The sequence below is a fragment of the Paroedura picta genome, chromosome 4 (assembly GCF_049243985.1).
Source record: "Paroedura picta isolate Pp20150507F chromosome 4, Ppicta_v3.0, whole genome shotgun sequence".
In the NCBI taxonomy this organism is placed as follows: Eukaryota; Metazoa; Chordata; class Lepidosauria; order Squamata; family Gekkonidae; genus Paroedura; species Paroedura picta.
This window is the reverse complement of record NC_135372.1, coordinates 30959330-30974768: the sequence shown is the minus strand read 5'-3', so window position 1 is coordinate 30974768 and position 15439 is coordinate 30959330. Positions and strand designations below refer to the sequence as shown.

The window sequence follows — 15439 nt, the reverse complement described above, 5'->3', positions numbered from 1 at the left end:
AATAAATAATAAAAAAGGGGAAATCTATCACGAAAACCCTGAGGATTAATGGACTTGGAAGGCAAACTATGCTGAATAGAAATTCATCTTCACCTGTGCCTGTGTCAAGCCTGCTTCTCTGGCGCTTTGACGGATAGAGGTTCCCAGGGCGGGCCATAAATTCTGCAGCTGTTCTCATCTCCGGGGGCAACTTTGCACTCTTCAGCGGTGGGCCGATGTCCTCTTGGGTTTCTTGGCGCAGTGGTAAAACGCATTGTCTCACTTCGGTACAATTTGCTCCTCAGAGCTTTCTCTGTAGAAATGCCAGAAAATATCTGTCTTCATGGCTCCTCCTAAGCTTCAGGCCCTTTGCCTGTAAGGGACCCCTCCTGGTATTAGTGCAGATGTAAGCAGGCGACTTGAATAATAATACATTTTCATTTGTAACCCGCCCTTCCCCAAAGGCCCAGGGCAGGTAACAACAAATATATAAGCAATGCAATCGCACGATATAATGATCATAAGTATTGAAATCGCAAATTAATTAATAGTCCAGTTTAAAATCAAATCATTCTGAAAGGTGCCTCCTTCTCTCTGTAGCAAGAGGGTGGTGTATACATGAATTCAACTGATGTTTAGAGCACAGGGGCTAGAGCAGGGGTAGTCAAACTGCGGCCCTCCATATGTCCATGGACTACAATTCCCATGATCCCCTGCCAGCGAACTCTGGCAGGGGCTCATGGGAATTGTAGTCCATGGACATATGGAGGGCCACAGTTTGACTACCCCTGGGCTATGGTTTCGGTATTATTTCCAGCCTCAGCTGTAGGCCTAGTGGAATAGCTCTTTTTCACAGGCCCTGCGGAACTGTCCGAGGTCCTGTAGGGCCCGGATCTCTCCAAGGGCTGAAAAGGCCCTGGCCTTGTTCGAGGCCAGTTTAACCTCTTTGGGGCTGAGGATCTTGAGCAAGTCCTGTCCTCTAGATCTTCGTCTCCTTCCAAGTCACGTAGCATCTGCCTCTGCCCTTCTGAATGCAGGTCGCTTGTGGAATGACCACAGTCTGCTGGTGGGCTGGATTTGTTCCTGCCTCCCTGGTTCAGTACGTTTCCAGATAGCATTCGGCTAGCCCAGCTCCACTATCAGATGACCCTCCCTGCCACTTATCCTTGGGGCTTACTTATTTTTAAGGCTGTCAGCCACTTGAAGAATCTCTAGTTAATTATTGTTTGAATCGATTAGGTTTAAATCCAGTGGCAAATTAATAAAATTTCCATGGAAGTGCCCTTTTAAGCTCCTAATAGGGGGATTTAAGGTGATTTACTCCCTTGTTTATTGAAGCTATCAGTCACAATTAAAACAAAGTGCAGTGTTTAATGTGTCCCCCAATCCTGTATCTCAAGGGCACACAGGAACCAAAACGGTTGGAAAAAGCCAGCTACTAACTCACCATTCTGTTGATTTAAAGTGTACCCCTTACTTTGTCAGCTACCAAGGCACTCCTGCGTGCAGCATATATTACAGACCAAGCCCCATTGATCACTGCAGGAAGGATTCATCTCCAGAGGCAAAAACCTGAGACTCGGCTAGAAAGGCTTAGGATGGCAACCGTTCACCACTGCAGCTCTGGGCCTGTGTAGTCTCGCATAGCTATGATAGCAACAGAGCCAAAAGCAAGTGCTGCTAGAGGCATCTTAGGATAGGAGTAGGATCCGGTCAGCATCTTAAATGTTATCCCCCCCTGTTCAGGTGTCGGCAGAGCAGCTACACAAAAAAGACAATACACAAAAAAGATCATAGAATAAGAGTTGGAAGGGACCTCTAGGGTCATGTAGTCCAACCCCCTGTACAATGCTGGAACTCACAACTACCTGCCCACCTCCAGTGACCCCAATCTCTTGCCCAAGTAATCCCTTCACCAAAAATCTCCAGAATCTATCCTGCCCTAGAGGAAATTCACCTCCCATTCCACAGTGGTGATTAGCAATTCCCTGGGTATGCAAGGAAGGGCCACAAGAGACAAGCACTGGCACATCCCTTCCTGCCCACCGACTCACAGTCTGCCTAAGTTCATCAAATCAGCATTTCTGTCAGATGACTATTTAGCCTCTGATTAAAAACTTCCAAAGAAGGAGAACTCACCACCTCCCAAGGAAGCCTGTTCCATCGAGGAACCTCTCTTAACTGTGAGGAACTTCTTCCGGATGTTTAGGCAAAAAAAATTTTGAATTAATTTCAACCCATTTGTTCTGGTCTTAACCCCCTGGGGCAACAGAAAACAACTCTGCTCCATCTTCTATATGACAGCCCTGTATTTGAAGATATTTATCATATCACCTCTTAATCACCTTCTCTCCTGGCTAAACAGACTGAGCTCCCTCAACCTTTCCTCATAGGACTTGGTCTCCAAACTCCTCATCATCTTTGTAACCCTTCTCTGGACATGCTTGAGTTTCTCTACATCTTTCTTCAGTTGTGGCACCCAAAACTAAACATAGTACTCCAAGTGAGGTCTTACCAAAGCGGAATAAAGTGGTAGCACCACCTTGCGTGATCTGGACACTATACTTACTTTAATACAGCCCCAAATCCCATTGGCCTTTTTAGCCACCAGGTCACACTGCTGAATAAATATCCCAGTTGGACTTAATTGTAGGGAAAGCCAGTATCCACTTCCAGCCTTGGTTACATAGCCATAGCAGATCTTGGGACTCCTCAGGAGGAATTTGGAGAAAATCCTCTAGCACTGCCTGCAGAGTCCTCCAAAACCACATCTTACAAAAGGAGTATACAGAATCACAGAATCATAGAGTTGGAAGGGGCCATACAGGCCATCTAGTCCAACCCCCTGCTCAACGCAGGATCAGCCCGAAGCATCCTAAAGCATCCAAGAAAAGTGTGAATCCAACCTTTGCTTGAAGACTGCCAGTGAGGGGGAGCTCACCACCTCCTTAGGCAGCCTATTCCACTGCTGAACTACTCTAACTGTGAAAATTTTTTTCCTGATATCTAGCCTATATCGTTGTACTTGTAGTTTAAACCCATTACTGCACGTCCTTTCCTCTGCAGCCAATGGAAACAGCATCCTGCCCTCCTCCAAGTGACAACCTTTCAAATACTTAAAGAGGGCTACCATGTCCCCTCTCAACCTCCTTTTCTCCAGGCTGAACATTCCCAAGTCCTTCAACCTAGCTTCATAGGGCTTGGTCCCTTGGCCCCAGATCATCTTCGTTGCTCTCCTCTGTACCCTTTCAATTTTATCTACGTCCTTCTTGAAATGGCATTTGCCTTTTTTACCGCTGCATTACACTGCCTGCTCATGTTTAGCTTACAATCCACATGTACCCCCAAGGTCTCGTTCACACACAGTGTTACCTAGAAGCATATCCCCCATCCAGTAGGCATGCGTTTCATTTTTCTGACCCAGATGCAGAACTTTACACTTAACTTTATTAAATTGCATCTTATTCTCATTTACCCATTTTTCCATTGTGTTCAGATCTCGTTGAACTCTGTCTCTATCTTCTGGAGTATTTGCCAGTCCTTCCAATTTGATGTCATCTGCAAACTTGATGAGTAGTCCCTCCACCCCCTCATCTAGATCATTAATAAATATGTTAAAAAGTACCGGACCGAGCACCGAGCCCTGAGGTACCCCGCTACTCACATCCCTCCAGTCTGATGAAACACAGCATCCATATACTAGAAAACAAGCCCTATGCCATACAGGGGTGGCCAGATTGTGGTTCTCCAGATGTCCATGGACTAAAATTCCCATGAGCCCCTGCCAGTATGATGCTGGCAGGGGCTCATGGGAATTATAGTCCAAGGACATCTGGAGAGCCACCGTTTGGCCACCCCTGGATAGGGCTACGCTTTTCTGCTCTCATGCTGAGGGCACTGCTGTATGCTGAGTTTTTCGCTGCCGGCCGGCAGAAAACAGCGCTCCAGAGTTTTCTGTGCAGCAAATATATCTCAACTCCTTTTATGAGGAGAAGAAAGTCGATAAGCAAATGTCTCCATTTGCTGAAAAAGTCCCAATTCAATAGAAATGGGATAATTTGTTTTAATTCCCCAGAAAAAAACTTTTTCTAAATGTGTTATTAATTTGACTGATTGCCCCATCAATCATTTCCAGACTGAGCACTGCAAGAAGGAAAAATTAGTCTTTTGAATCCATGGTATCTACACTCAAGAGGCAGTGGCCTGCTGCAATTCGCCTCCCTTCTTCCAATTAGCTTTGTCTAAGGAGCAGGTGATTCTGCCCCGTCTCTGCTTTGGCTGGAATTGAATGATCCAATCTGCTGTAATCCTAAAACAGAACCCTAGAGTTGCAGAGGCTCATAAAGGCCATCTAGTCCAATCCCTTGCTCAATGCAGAATCAACCTAAAGCATCCATTATATGCATTCATCCAGCTGCTGCTCAAAGACCACCAGCAAGGGAGAGCTCACCTCCTCCTGAGGCAACCTATTCCACTGCTGAACTATTCTGACTCAACCCCCCCCCCCCCGCATATTCTACGCTTAGTATAAAACCATTACTGCGGTTCTTCTTCTCTGCTGCCAACAGGAAATGCTCCTTACCCTCCTCTAAGGGACAACTTTTGAGATACTTCCAGAGAGCTATCATGTCCCATCCTGTCCCCCTCTTTGCCAGGCTGAAGATTCCCAAGGCCCGCAGCCTTTCCTTATAATGCTTGGTCCCCTAGTCCCAGATCATCTTCATCACTCCCCTCTGCACCCTCTCACTTTTGTCCATTCCTTTTTGAAGTGCAATGAAACTACCAATGCAGAGGGGGCTGGTGAATTACACCAGACTGGTAACTCCTCTGGTTTTGAGCCATTCAGGACCTGTTAAAGCTCTGTTTATGAGGTTGTTGTTGTTGCTAGTTGCAAAGTCGTATCTGACCCATCGCGACCCCATGGACAATGATCCTCCAGGCCTTCCTGTCCTCTACCATTTCCCGGAGTCCATTTAAGTTTGCACCTACTGCTTCAGTGACTCCATCCAACCACCTCATTCTCTGTCATCCCCTTCTTCTTTTGCCCTCAATTGCTCCCAGCATTAGGCTCTTCTCCAGGAAGTCCTTCCTTCTCATGAGGTGACCAAAGTATTTGAGTTTCATCTTCAGGATCTGGCCTTCTAAGGAGCAGTCAGGGCTGATCTCCTCTAAGACTGACCGGTTTGTTCGCCTTGCAGTCCAAGGGACTCGCAAGAGTCTTCTCCAGCACCAAAGTTTCAAGAGCCTCAATTCTTTGATGCTCGGCCTTCATTATGGTCCAACTTTCGCAGCCATACATTGCAACTAGGAAGACCATAGCCTTGACTAGATGCACTTTCGTTGGCAGGGTGATGTCTCTGCTTTTTAGGATGCTGTCTCGATTTGCCATAGCTTTTTATGAGGTCACAGCTGGGCTAATAGAAGTCATGGCTTGAAGGACTCTGCAAAGAGGGCTTTGAGAACTGAGCGGTGATTAACCGTGCCAGGCCACATGGACAGTCATGTTTCTGAATATTTATTGATTTATTGATTTATTTGGATTTCTATACCGCCCATTCTTTACAGCTCTGGTTTAGATGGAACATTATGAATTTTTTTACATGGAACATTATAATAATTTAATCAATAACATACAGTTTCAATACACTATAACAATCAAGTAACACTTTATAACACAACATAAATAACAACAACACTGGGGAGATCAAATTTGTTCAGTCATGGAAGGGCATCTGAGGGGGGCCCAGCAGATGTTCTCAGTTGGTCGGCCTCAAGCGAATGCCTGGTGGAGGAGCTCCCTTTTGCAGGCCCTGCGGAACTGTGCATGTTCGGGCAGGGCTCTGATCTCTTCAGGGAGCTCGTTCCACCAGGTGGGGGCCAGGACTGAAAAGGCTCTTGCCCTTGTTGAGGTCCGCTGTGCTTCTTTACTATACCCTAAAAATCCTAGGAGGTTCTCCCCCCCCCCCCCGATTGTTCCTTTAAATAACCTCCAGCTATACTGCCGTCCTCTTTTAATTAAACTTTTGCTTCCACGTTCCTCTGGTGTCAGCCGGAGGAGACAACAAAACATCCGCAATCCTTTGTAATCACTACACCTAATTGCAGAAAGGAGTACACGGCTAATGTGTTGGTGTCAGAAAATATAATTAAAAGCAGTAATGAGCGTTTAACAAAGTATAGATCCCCTTGGAAATTTCAGTTACTGCATAGCTTTAGGGCAAGTCTGTCCAGCGCTGGTGCTTTCACTGATGAAAACTACTGAAACTCTGAATTACTTGGAATGTATTTGATAATCATATCAGTATTCTAAGCCTGCCCTTTGTTGAGAGGTTCTTCCTTCAGACCATCCATAGAAAAGTGCGCTGAGTGTTTGTGTGTGCGTTTTAAGGAGACTGACACTTACATTGTATGAATGGATCCTGATATTCCACCTTCAGAGAGATCTGAAAATCAGGGTAGTGGTAAATTCTCTCCCTGATCTATGCAACCATATCCTCTCATTGCACTGGGCCATAGCTCCACCAGGTAGAACAGAAATGTAGTATGCCCCCAAGGGCTTCGGTTCAAATGCTGGCATAAGGGCCAGCATGGGGCAGAAGTTAGGAGTGCGGACTTCTAATCTGGCAAGCTGCGTTCGATTCTGCAGTCCCCCATATGCAGCCAGGTGGGTGACCTTGGGCTCGCCACAGCACTGATAAAGCTGTTCTGACCGAGCAGGAATATCAGGGCTCTCTCAGCCTCACTTCCCTCACAGGGTGTCTGTTGTGGGGAGAGGAAAGGGAAGGCGAATGTAAGTCGCTTTCAGACTCCTTCGGATAGAGAAAAGTGGCATATAAGAACCAACTCTTCTTCTTCTTCTTCAAGAGCAGCAGACTGTAATCTGGAGAACTGGTTTGATTCCCCACGCCTCCACATGCAGCCATCTGGGTGACCTTGGGCTAGTCACCGTTCTCTTAGGGCTGTTCTGCCAGAGCTCTCTCAGCCTCGGTGCCTGTTGTGAGGAGAGGAAGGGAAAGATGTTTGTAAGCCACTTTGGGATTCCTTCAGGGAGTGCAAAGAGGGATATTTTAAAAACCCAGCTCTTCTTTGTCACCTCCAAGTTGAAACAGATTGGAAAAACCTGCTTGTGAGACACTGGAAAGCCACTGCTAGCCAGAGTAGATAGTCCTGGACCAGGGGTAGTCAAACTGCGGCCCTCCAGATGTCCATGGACTACAATTCCCATGAGTCCCTGCCATAAAATGCTGGCAAGGGCTCATGGGAATTGTAGTCCATGGACATCTGGAGGGCCGCAGTTTGACTACCCCTGTCCTGGACACTATGATACAGAAATGTTTTTGCAGTCCTAACTTGGCATGCCAGTGACAGATAGATAGTGGTTTGCTTCACTTGGTGTTTGAATGCAGGTGACTCGGGAGTACATCCTCATATTCATATTTTATTTATGATTAAAAAGGAACTAGATGCATTTGGATGAGGTCGGCCAGAACCAACATCTTCCACTGCCCCCCCCCGATCCTCCTTCCCATCAAATTAGCATCCTAAACCATCCAATCATGGGTCTGTTTACATGTTGCGGTTACGAATTTCCTGTTCACACTGTTTATTATTTTTCTATTGTTGTTTGTGGTTTTCTCTGTATTCTCGTTCCTGTGTTTCATGTTAACCGCCCTGAGCCTTAGGGGAGGGCGGTATATAAACGTGATAAATAAATAATATTCAATTAGACAGTAGTACTCAAACTTCTCCCCTTATTCCACGCCCTGCCCTCTCACAGAAGCTCCGCCTGTCCGCTTTTCTGATCCAAGAACCGTACTGGCCCATACTCTCTCTCTCCTGTCTCCCCCCCACCCCTAAAGAGAAATGACAATTCTGGACTTTGTCCCAAATGTTTCTCCCACCCTGCTTCCCCTTGTCACTCCCCTCAGATGTAAATCTCATGTTACTTTTTTTTCTTTTCCAAGGTGGGGGAAGAGAATCGGGAAAGAAAATTAAACCACCAAACGTTCACCATTTCAGGCTGCCCCGTCCGGCCTTTGTGTCTTTGCCCTTGCAGCGTTTTGGAGCTGTAGATCATCACAGTATCTATTAATGAGACGAAGCCCGTGTTCCTTGTCCAGGGCAAGAGAGCGTGGCTTTGTGGTTTTGGATTCTTCTGCTTTATTCATAGTTGTAAAGAGCATGAAGAGACCTGCAAAATGGCACCCCGGTCTATTGCATTTCACTTAATATGCTGGCTTGAATGTATTTATGTCTTCCTGCCATTAAGACCACGTAAGGATTTCCAAATTAATTACGTTGAGCCACTGCAACCATAAGCCGCCAGTGAAGCAAATTCTGATCTATAATATTTCTGCATCTCATTACTTTGGCAAGCACAGGCTCCTGTTCTCTCTTCAGCGGCGTACTTAACTCCAGGACTATTTTAAGAACAGAATGTGAAGAGAACCGCATTTATCGACTTCTCCTTTCAAAACGCCGTCTCCTTAAACTTAGTTTAAAAACCATTGCTCTCCCAGTGCCTGGATAACCGTGACAGATGAAGTTAGGGCCAGTTCTTATATTGTAGTGAAACGGTAGGGCTCTTCTTCAGGGTCTCTGTGCAGGAAGAGAAGAGCTGGTGATTTTTGCACCCCGAAGGAGTCTCAAAGCGGCTTACAATTACCTTTCCTTCCTCTCCGGACACTCTGTGAGGTAGGTGAGGCTGAGAGAGCTCTGGGAGAACTGAGACTGGCCCAAGCGTACTGTCATCAGCCCGCCCATCGCTGGACAACTTTCTGGAATCAGTATTATGATCTGCTCCACGTCAGCATCTCCAATATCCTTACTGAAACCTGATGCTGCAGTCTCTGCAGCTTGCAGTTGTAAAGCAACTTCTAGCTCCTTGAAAGTGAAATGTCCGCCTCATTCCCTTTCAGTGCTTAAAAGCAAGAAGAGCACCCACATCAGTCTGAGGAGCTCTAAGAGGGAGTATGCACAGAGCAACCTGAGATAGCTCCAGTAACACTCTATGTCAGTGGTTCTCAACCTGGGGGTTGGGACCCCTTTGGGGGTCGAAAGACCCTTTCACAGGGGTCGCGGCAGGGCAAGCAGCTTGGCCAGTGGGGGGCACCATCCACACAACAGCCTTGCGGGGTAGATCGAGATAGAGCCTTCATCTGTCCGGAGCAGCAGAAACGAGCGAGATCGGCATGGTGGGACTAGAGGCAGAACTGAACTGAGAAACCCTGGGGGGAAAACCAATGTATATGCGATCATGAACAATGGATCTTCATGCCATTGGTCAGTTTCGGTTTAATTTCTGTGAAAGAACACTTGCATAATTTTATGGTTGGGGGTCACCACAACATGAGGAACTGGATTAAAGGGTCGCGGCATTAGGAAGGTTGAGAACCACAGCTCTGAGTCAAGGATTCTCAACCAGGTGTCTCCGGACCCCCTGGGTCCATAGGAGCAGTAGGGGGGGGCACAGCATTCCTTCTCCTGCCTTAATAAACTCGGCCATAAGCTTGCACGCCTCCTCCTACCTTAAACTGCTTTCCTGTCTCTCCCCTCCCTCAGTCTTCCTTGAGCCTGCCTGTTAACATGGTTAGCGATGTCACTTCCGATAGCATGTCATTTCTGGGGGAGGTATGACCAGCTGACATCACTTCTGTGAATTGCACAGGTGCAAGGGCCGTGCATTCAAATAACATCATTTATACATAAGCATCTCCAATTTGTGCAACTTCTCCGTGAATCCACGGTATGCTGTTTCTGTAACACCACAGTGGTAAGAAGAATCTACAGCGCAGTTACTTCGTATTTTTCAAGTCCAGCAGAACCAGAACTATGTATGAAGTACATAGCTGAGCTCACTGCTATTGTGGCAATGCAGGCTCCAAAGGACCGGTGTCAAGCATAGAAGCACAGTCCAAGCAACTGGCCAAGTTGAGAGTTCAGCACAACCAGTTCAGCGTAAAGAATGCTCAGCAGAACCCAGTGCCACTGTGGCCCTGCAAGCGTCAGAGGATTGATCTCAAAGCACAGTCACAACAAATCCAAGCAAAAGGGTGGGGATTTTGCAAGTGTTGTGTGAGAAACTGGGAAGGGACACCAGCAAAGGAGGGCTGTGTGTGGAAACAACCTCTAGAAACTGCCAAAACTAGTTTGAAACTGTCAAAGGCAGTGGGGAAGCCCATAGAAATCCTGAGGCACAGGAACAAAAAAGGAAAAACAGTCCCTGTAATGCTGGTTCCCAATCTTTTCAGAAAATCCCAACTGTATTCAGAATATTGGGGGGGGTGTTTTGAGAGAGAGCCAGTTTGGTGTAGTGGTTAGGAGTGCGGACTTGTAATCTGGCATGCTGGGTTCGATTCTGCGCTCCTCCAAATGCAGCCAAATGGGTGACCTTGGGCTCGCCACAGCACTGATAAAGCTGTTCTGACTGAGCAGTGATATCAAGGCTCTCTCAGCCTCACCCACCTCACAGGGTGTCTGTTGTGGGGAGAGGAAAGGGAAGGCAACTGTAAGCCGCTTTGAGCCTCCTTGGGGTAGAGAAAAGCGGCATATAAGAACCAACTCTTCTTCTTTGTTTTTAAAAATTCTTGGATAACTTTGGGAAGTCCAAATATACCTGGAAAATATTCATAATGTATTTTTCAGGCTTATTTTCAACTTGGGTATATCTGAATACATACCCTAGGTCAAGGTTAGTCAACCTGTGATCCACCAGATGTTCATGGACTACAATTCCTGTGAGCCCCTGCCATCGTTTGCTGTCAGGGGCTCATGGGAATCATAGTCCAAGAACATCTGGAGGACCACAGGTTGACTACCCCTGCCCTAGGTGACACCGTGGTCAAAACAGCAGCTGAGAAAAGATACTTTCACACAACTTCTCTGTCTAAGCATTAACTGGGGCAGGATTCAATGTCCACGTTCTACCTAGAAATACTCTCACGTCCTAAAATGTCTTCCCTACAATTTGTCTTTTCGTAAGGGCGAGCCTAAGAAAATTTGTGTAAGCGGTTGGGCAAAATAATTCCATTTTTAAGATTGCCTAAAAGTCACAAAATGCCAGAGTCAAGGTTACAGGCTCTCTCCTGTTTCCTCTGAAAGGTTATGATTTAAATTTAATATCTTGCACCTCTATCTTTTCTCTTCATTTCCACAGGCTGTGCTTTCCTAGCTTTCCTCTAAAGAAATTTTGACTCAGTATCTATCAATAAAAGCAAAAGGCTGCATCACAGTCATCTCCAAGGCGGTGGACTCCTGCGCCAAGAATCAGACTTTTTAAAAATCCTTTTCCTACATGGTACATAATTGGTCCTTGCTAAATACTGCTGAAACATGTTCCAGTATAGATTTCAGGAAACTGAAATGTGATTCTTAGCATGTCAAGAGAGTCTGTCATACGTCTCTTGAGCAGAATTTTCCTCTGCGGTGCCTGCAGCTTTGCTTGGTTTTTAAACTGCCTTTGTGGCCAAATAGCCCCATTTCTATGCCTGCTTAGCAGTCACAAAAGGCCAAAGTTAGAGGTACTTCTGTCTTTGTGTTTTCTCACCGCACCTCAGCTGCGGCTTAATGGTAACCCATGTCCTCTTTGTCCTCTAGCTTCAACCTGTGAGTTTTCCGACATTGTGGAATTGCTGCTGAAGTTTGGAGCTGACCCTACAATCCGGGACACGGAGGGCTACTTGCCCGAGGAGGTGACGGACTGTCAAGCGATCACCTTCCTGCTTCAGAAGCACTCTGCTAGCAAAGCCTAGCCCGGAAGGCCAAGGAAGTACTGAGGACCCCAGCCCAGGACTCTGAAAACGGACACACACTGCAATAAGTCCCACCCTTCTCCCAAATAACCTTCTCTGGCCTGCATGATGTATGGAGATGAAACCCTAAGTGTATTAATTTGGGGGGAGGAAGGGGGCAGTGGGACATTCGAGACGCAGGCCTGTGTATCTCGTGGCCTAACCAGGTCGAATGCAGCTTTTCAGCCATATATTCTAGCCTGCCGTGTGCTTGAGGAACACTCCCCCCCACACACACACACACACAAACACACACACAATTTCAGGGACGCATCAGAAACAAAAGACTTCCTTTTTTGAGCTTCTAGTCGCTCCAGAGGGAGGCCCACAGGCTGTGTTCCGTTCAATGGACCACAAGTTTCTCTAGGCCCGGTGCTGCAGAAGACCCACATTGCATGCCGTGGAGTTCCGATCGTGATCCTGGAAGCTGAGGGGCAGAGCAGCCGCATCAAGACTGCCAGTCCGCGTGCCTAGTCAGGAGCAAGCCTCACAGAGTTGGCTTTTCCAAGTAAATGTGCTTTTCTTTTTTCTTTTCTTTTTCTTTTCTTTTTTTTTATTACACAAGTTATCTAGAGCAGGGGTAGTCAACCTGCGGTCCTCCAGATGTCCATGGACTACAATTCCCATGAGCCCCTGCCAGCAAACGCTGGCAGGGGCTCATGGGAATTGTAGTCCATGGACATCTGGAGGACCGCAGGTTGACTACCACTGACCTAGAGGGCAGCGGTTGGCGGGGAGGGGGCAGATAAAGCGGGCAGCAAGACGTCGTTCAGCCAATGTACAAACGAGATCTCTTCCTCTAAGCAAAATCGCTAAGCAGTAGAAGAAGCTACAGAACCGTCCCTAGCCCCTCCCCTCGTTTGTGTAACGGAATTATGGGTGTTTTTCTACGGTGTAAAGGTGCAAAACTTTTCTCTTGCCACGGGAAGGTGGAAATGGCAAAACAGGGAAGCTGTGGCAATGTTAAACTCAGTCGCTGTGAGATACCAGACGGGAATTTCTGTTGTGCGTGTCCCTCTTTCTCTGTCGTAAAGTGCCGTCTTGCACGATAAAACACATTGAAGAATTTTCTCGGTCCTTCTTTTTTCTTCTAGCGAGAAAGCGGACTAGCTGTACGCCAGCCGTTGAAATAGGCCTTCAGGCGTTCCCGCTAGCTTTCGCTTTGCTGCCTTATTTCTGGAAGTCCTTAGACCTTTTGAAAACCTGCAAAGTCCGAAGCTTCTTTGAGAGGTGAAAATGAGCATTAACAATAGGGAATGCAGAAAACGATGCAGAAAGAGTTGTTAGTTTGCAAGCTTGGGGGTTATTTGCTTTTGGATTATCATTACAGTTTGAGTTCTGTAGCTTCAGAAGTCAAATCTATTAAATAGCATGAGGTGGTTCTACAGAGCTTTGAGGTATTACAGAATTATGAAATTGGAAGGGGCTATACAGGCCATCTAGTCCACCCTATCCATAATAGGTATCTGTCCAGCTGCTGCTTAAAGACCACCAGTGAGGAGGAGCTCCCCACCTCCTTAGATAGCCCATTCCACTGCTGAACTAGACTCACAGAATCCTAGAGTGGGAAGGGACCACACAGGTCATCTAGTCCCACCCCCTGCTCAATGCAGGATCAGCCTCAAGCATCCAGGATAAGGATCTCTCCAGCCGCTGCTTGAAGGCCGCCAGTGAGGGGGAGCTCCCCACCTCCTTAGGCAGCCCATTCCACTGCTGAACTACTTGGAGTGTGAAAAAAAAACTCTTGATATCTAGCTGGTACCGTGCTACACGTAGTTTAAAGCCATTGCTGTGGGTCCTCTCCTTTGCTGCCTGTAACGTCTCTGCCGGCCCAAGAAACAACGTCCAGATTGTCTTGTTGAACACAGGCACGTTTATTTGCAAGATAATTAAAAGGAAGCAGGAACGGCAACACACAGGAGGTGAGAGCAAAGGAAGAGCAACCCACCAGAAAACAAGGTTACTCAAATGCATCACAGGTGTGTTAAGAGCGTGATCTTCTTAAAGAAACATACACCACATCTCCCTTCGCAGGAAACAAAAACTTTCATACATACATCGCACTGCCAACAGAAACCGCTCCCCGCCCTCTTTCAAGTGACAACCCTTTGAATACTTAAAGAGAGCCATCGTGTCCCCTCTCAACCTCCTCTTTTTCAGGGTGAACGTTCCCAAGTCCCTCAGCTGTTCCTCATAGGGTTTGGTTCTCAGGCCCTGGATCCTCTTCCTTGCTCTCCTCTTCACCCTCTCAGTTGTCTTCTCCTGTAATGCTAGCACTCGGCACCGATGAAGTTGAACAGCATTAGGTTAAGGGCAGACAAAAGAGAATACTTCTTTATTCAACAAGTAATTGAATTGTGGGGATGTGCTGCCCCAGGACCTAGTGATGGCCATGAGAGCAGATAGCTTTAAAAAGCGGGGGAGTTAGACAAGATCCACGGAGGAAAGGTCCACCAATGGCTACCAGGGAAGCTTCGTATGCAGAGGCAGGAAAACACAGCTGGTAGGCAACAATTTGGAGGGGTGGGGAGGAGAGAAGACTTTGCCTTCTTGTGTCCTGTTCGTTGGGCCTCCTGGGCAACTGGTTGTCCCCTGCGTAAAACAGGATGTTGGTCTAGATCAGCCTTTCACAACATTTTTTACTGTTGAGAAACCCCGGAAACATTCTTCAGGCTTCAAGAAACCCCAGAAGCGGTGGATTGTGCAGAATTCAGTCGGGAAGCAGAGCTGCATACACGCCCGCTCAGGGGCCCTCTCCTTCCCAACCCCTCCAGGCCCACCATTGGCCATGTTAGGAGGGGGGGTAGGGTCGACATGACCATGTATGATCACATCACCCGATAAATGTGGCAAAAAAAGATAACATATATACAAATTAACTGCCACCCATTCAGGAAACACTTCCAAGGGCCATCAAGAACCCCCAGGATGTCATGAAACTCTGGTCGAGAAAGCCCGGTCTGGACGGATAACTGGTGTGATCCATTAGGGCTCTTCTCATGTTCACATCTGCTCCACAGTCAATTGTAACACAGCCGTGCTGTTTGGTCTAGATCAGGGGTAGTCAACCTGTGGTCCTCCAGATGTCCATGGACTACAATTCCCATGAGCCCCTGCCAGCAAACGCTGGCAGGGGCTCATGGGAATTGTAGCCCATGGACATCTGGAGGACCACAGGTTGACTACCCCTGGTCTAGATGACTCATGAGGTCCCTTCCAACTCTATGATTTTATGATTCTGGTCTCCCATTTCTCTCCCCCCCCAATCCAATGCTTGTCACTTGGATACTAAATCCAAGCATATAAAGTTCTGCGATTTGCCTTTTGGAGCTTAGCACCTTGAGACAAGCAAGCTGGTGGCTCCGCCATCTTTCCGCGCCGGAATCTTGAAGTCGGCCGTCGGTTTTGGAGCTGCGCTACGGAGAGATTGGCAGGAGCGAAGGAACAGAGTGGCCGCCTTCCCACGTCTCCTTTGCCTACGACGGCCACCTCGCCCAGCAGCCTGGATTGATTTATTCTTTGGTGCTGAAGGTTATCCCTTTTCCTCCCCCCCCCCCTTTTTTTTGACATTAATGTTTTCCAAAAGGAATTCTCGGCATCAGACATGTTGTGCACTAAAAGGCCGGGTGGCAAGCAGTATCTCCCGCTGCTTTTACGAAAGCACATTTGAA

At 47.2% G+C, this 15439-nt stretch overlaps 1 protein-coding gene across 2 annotated transcripts in view; it reads left to right on the top strand.

Annotated features, from left to right (window-relative positions):
• The window catches only part of ACBD6 (acyl-CoA binding domain containing 6), a 157774-nt gene extending 144940 nt beyond the window's left edge, over positions 1-12834 (top strand). For both annotated transcript variants that reach the window (XM_077332223.1, XM_077332222.1), the window contains one exon: positions 11575-12834. In XM_077332223.1, the coding sequence (XP_077188338.1) occupies positions 11575-11729 (155 nt within the window). In that variant the 3' untranslated portion in view covers positions 11730-12834. The remainder of the gene's footprint in view (positions 1-11574) is intronic.
• The last annotated feature ends 2605 nt before the right edge of the window (positions 12835-15439 follow it).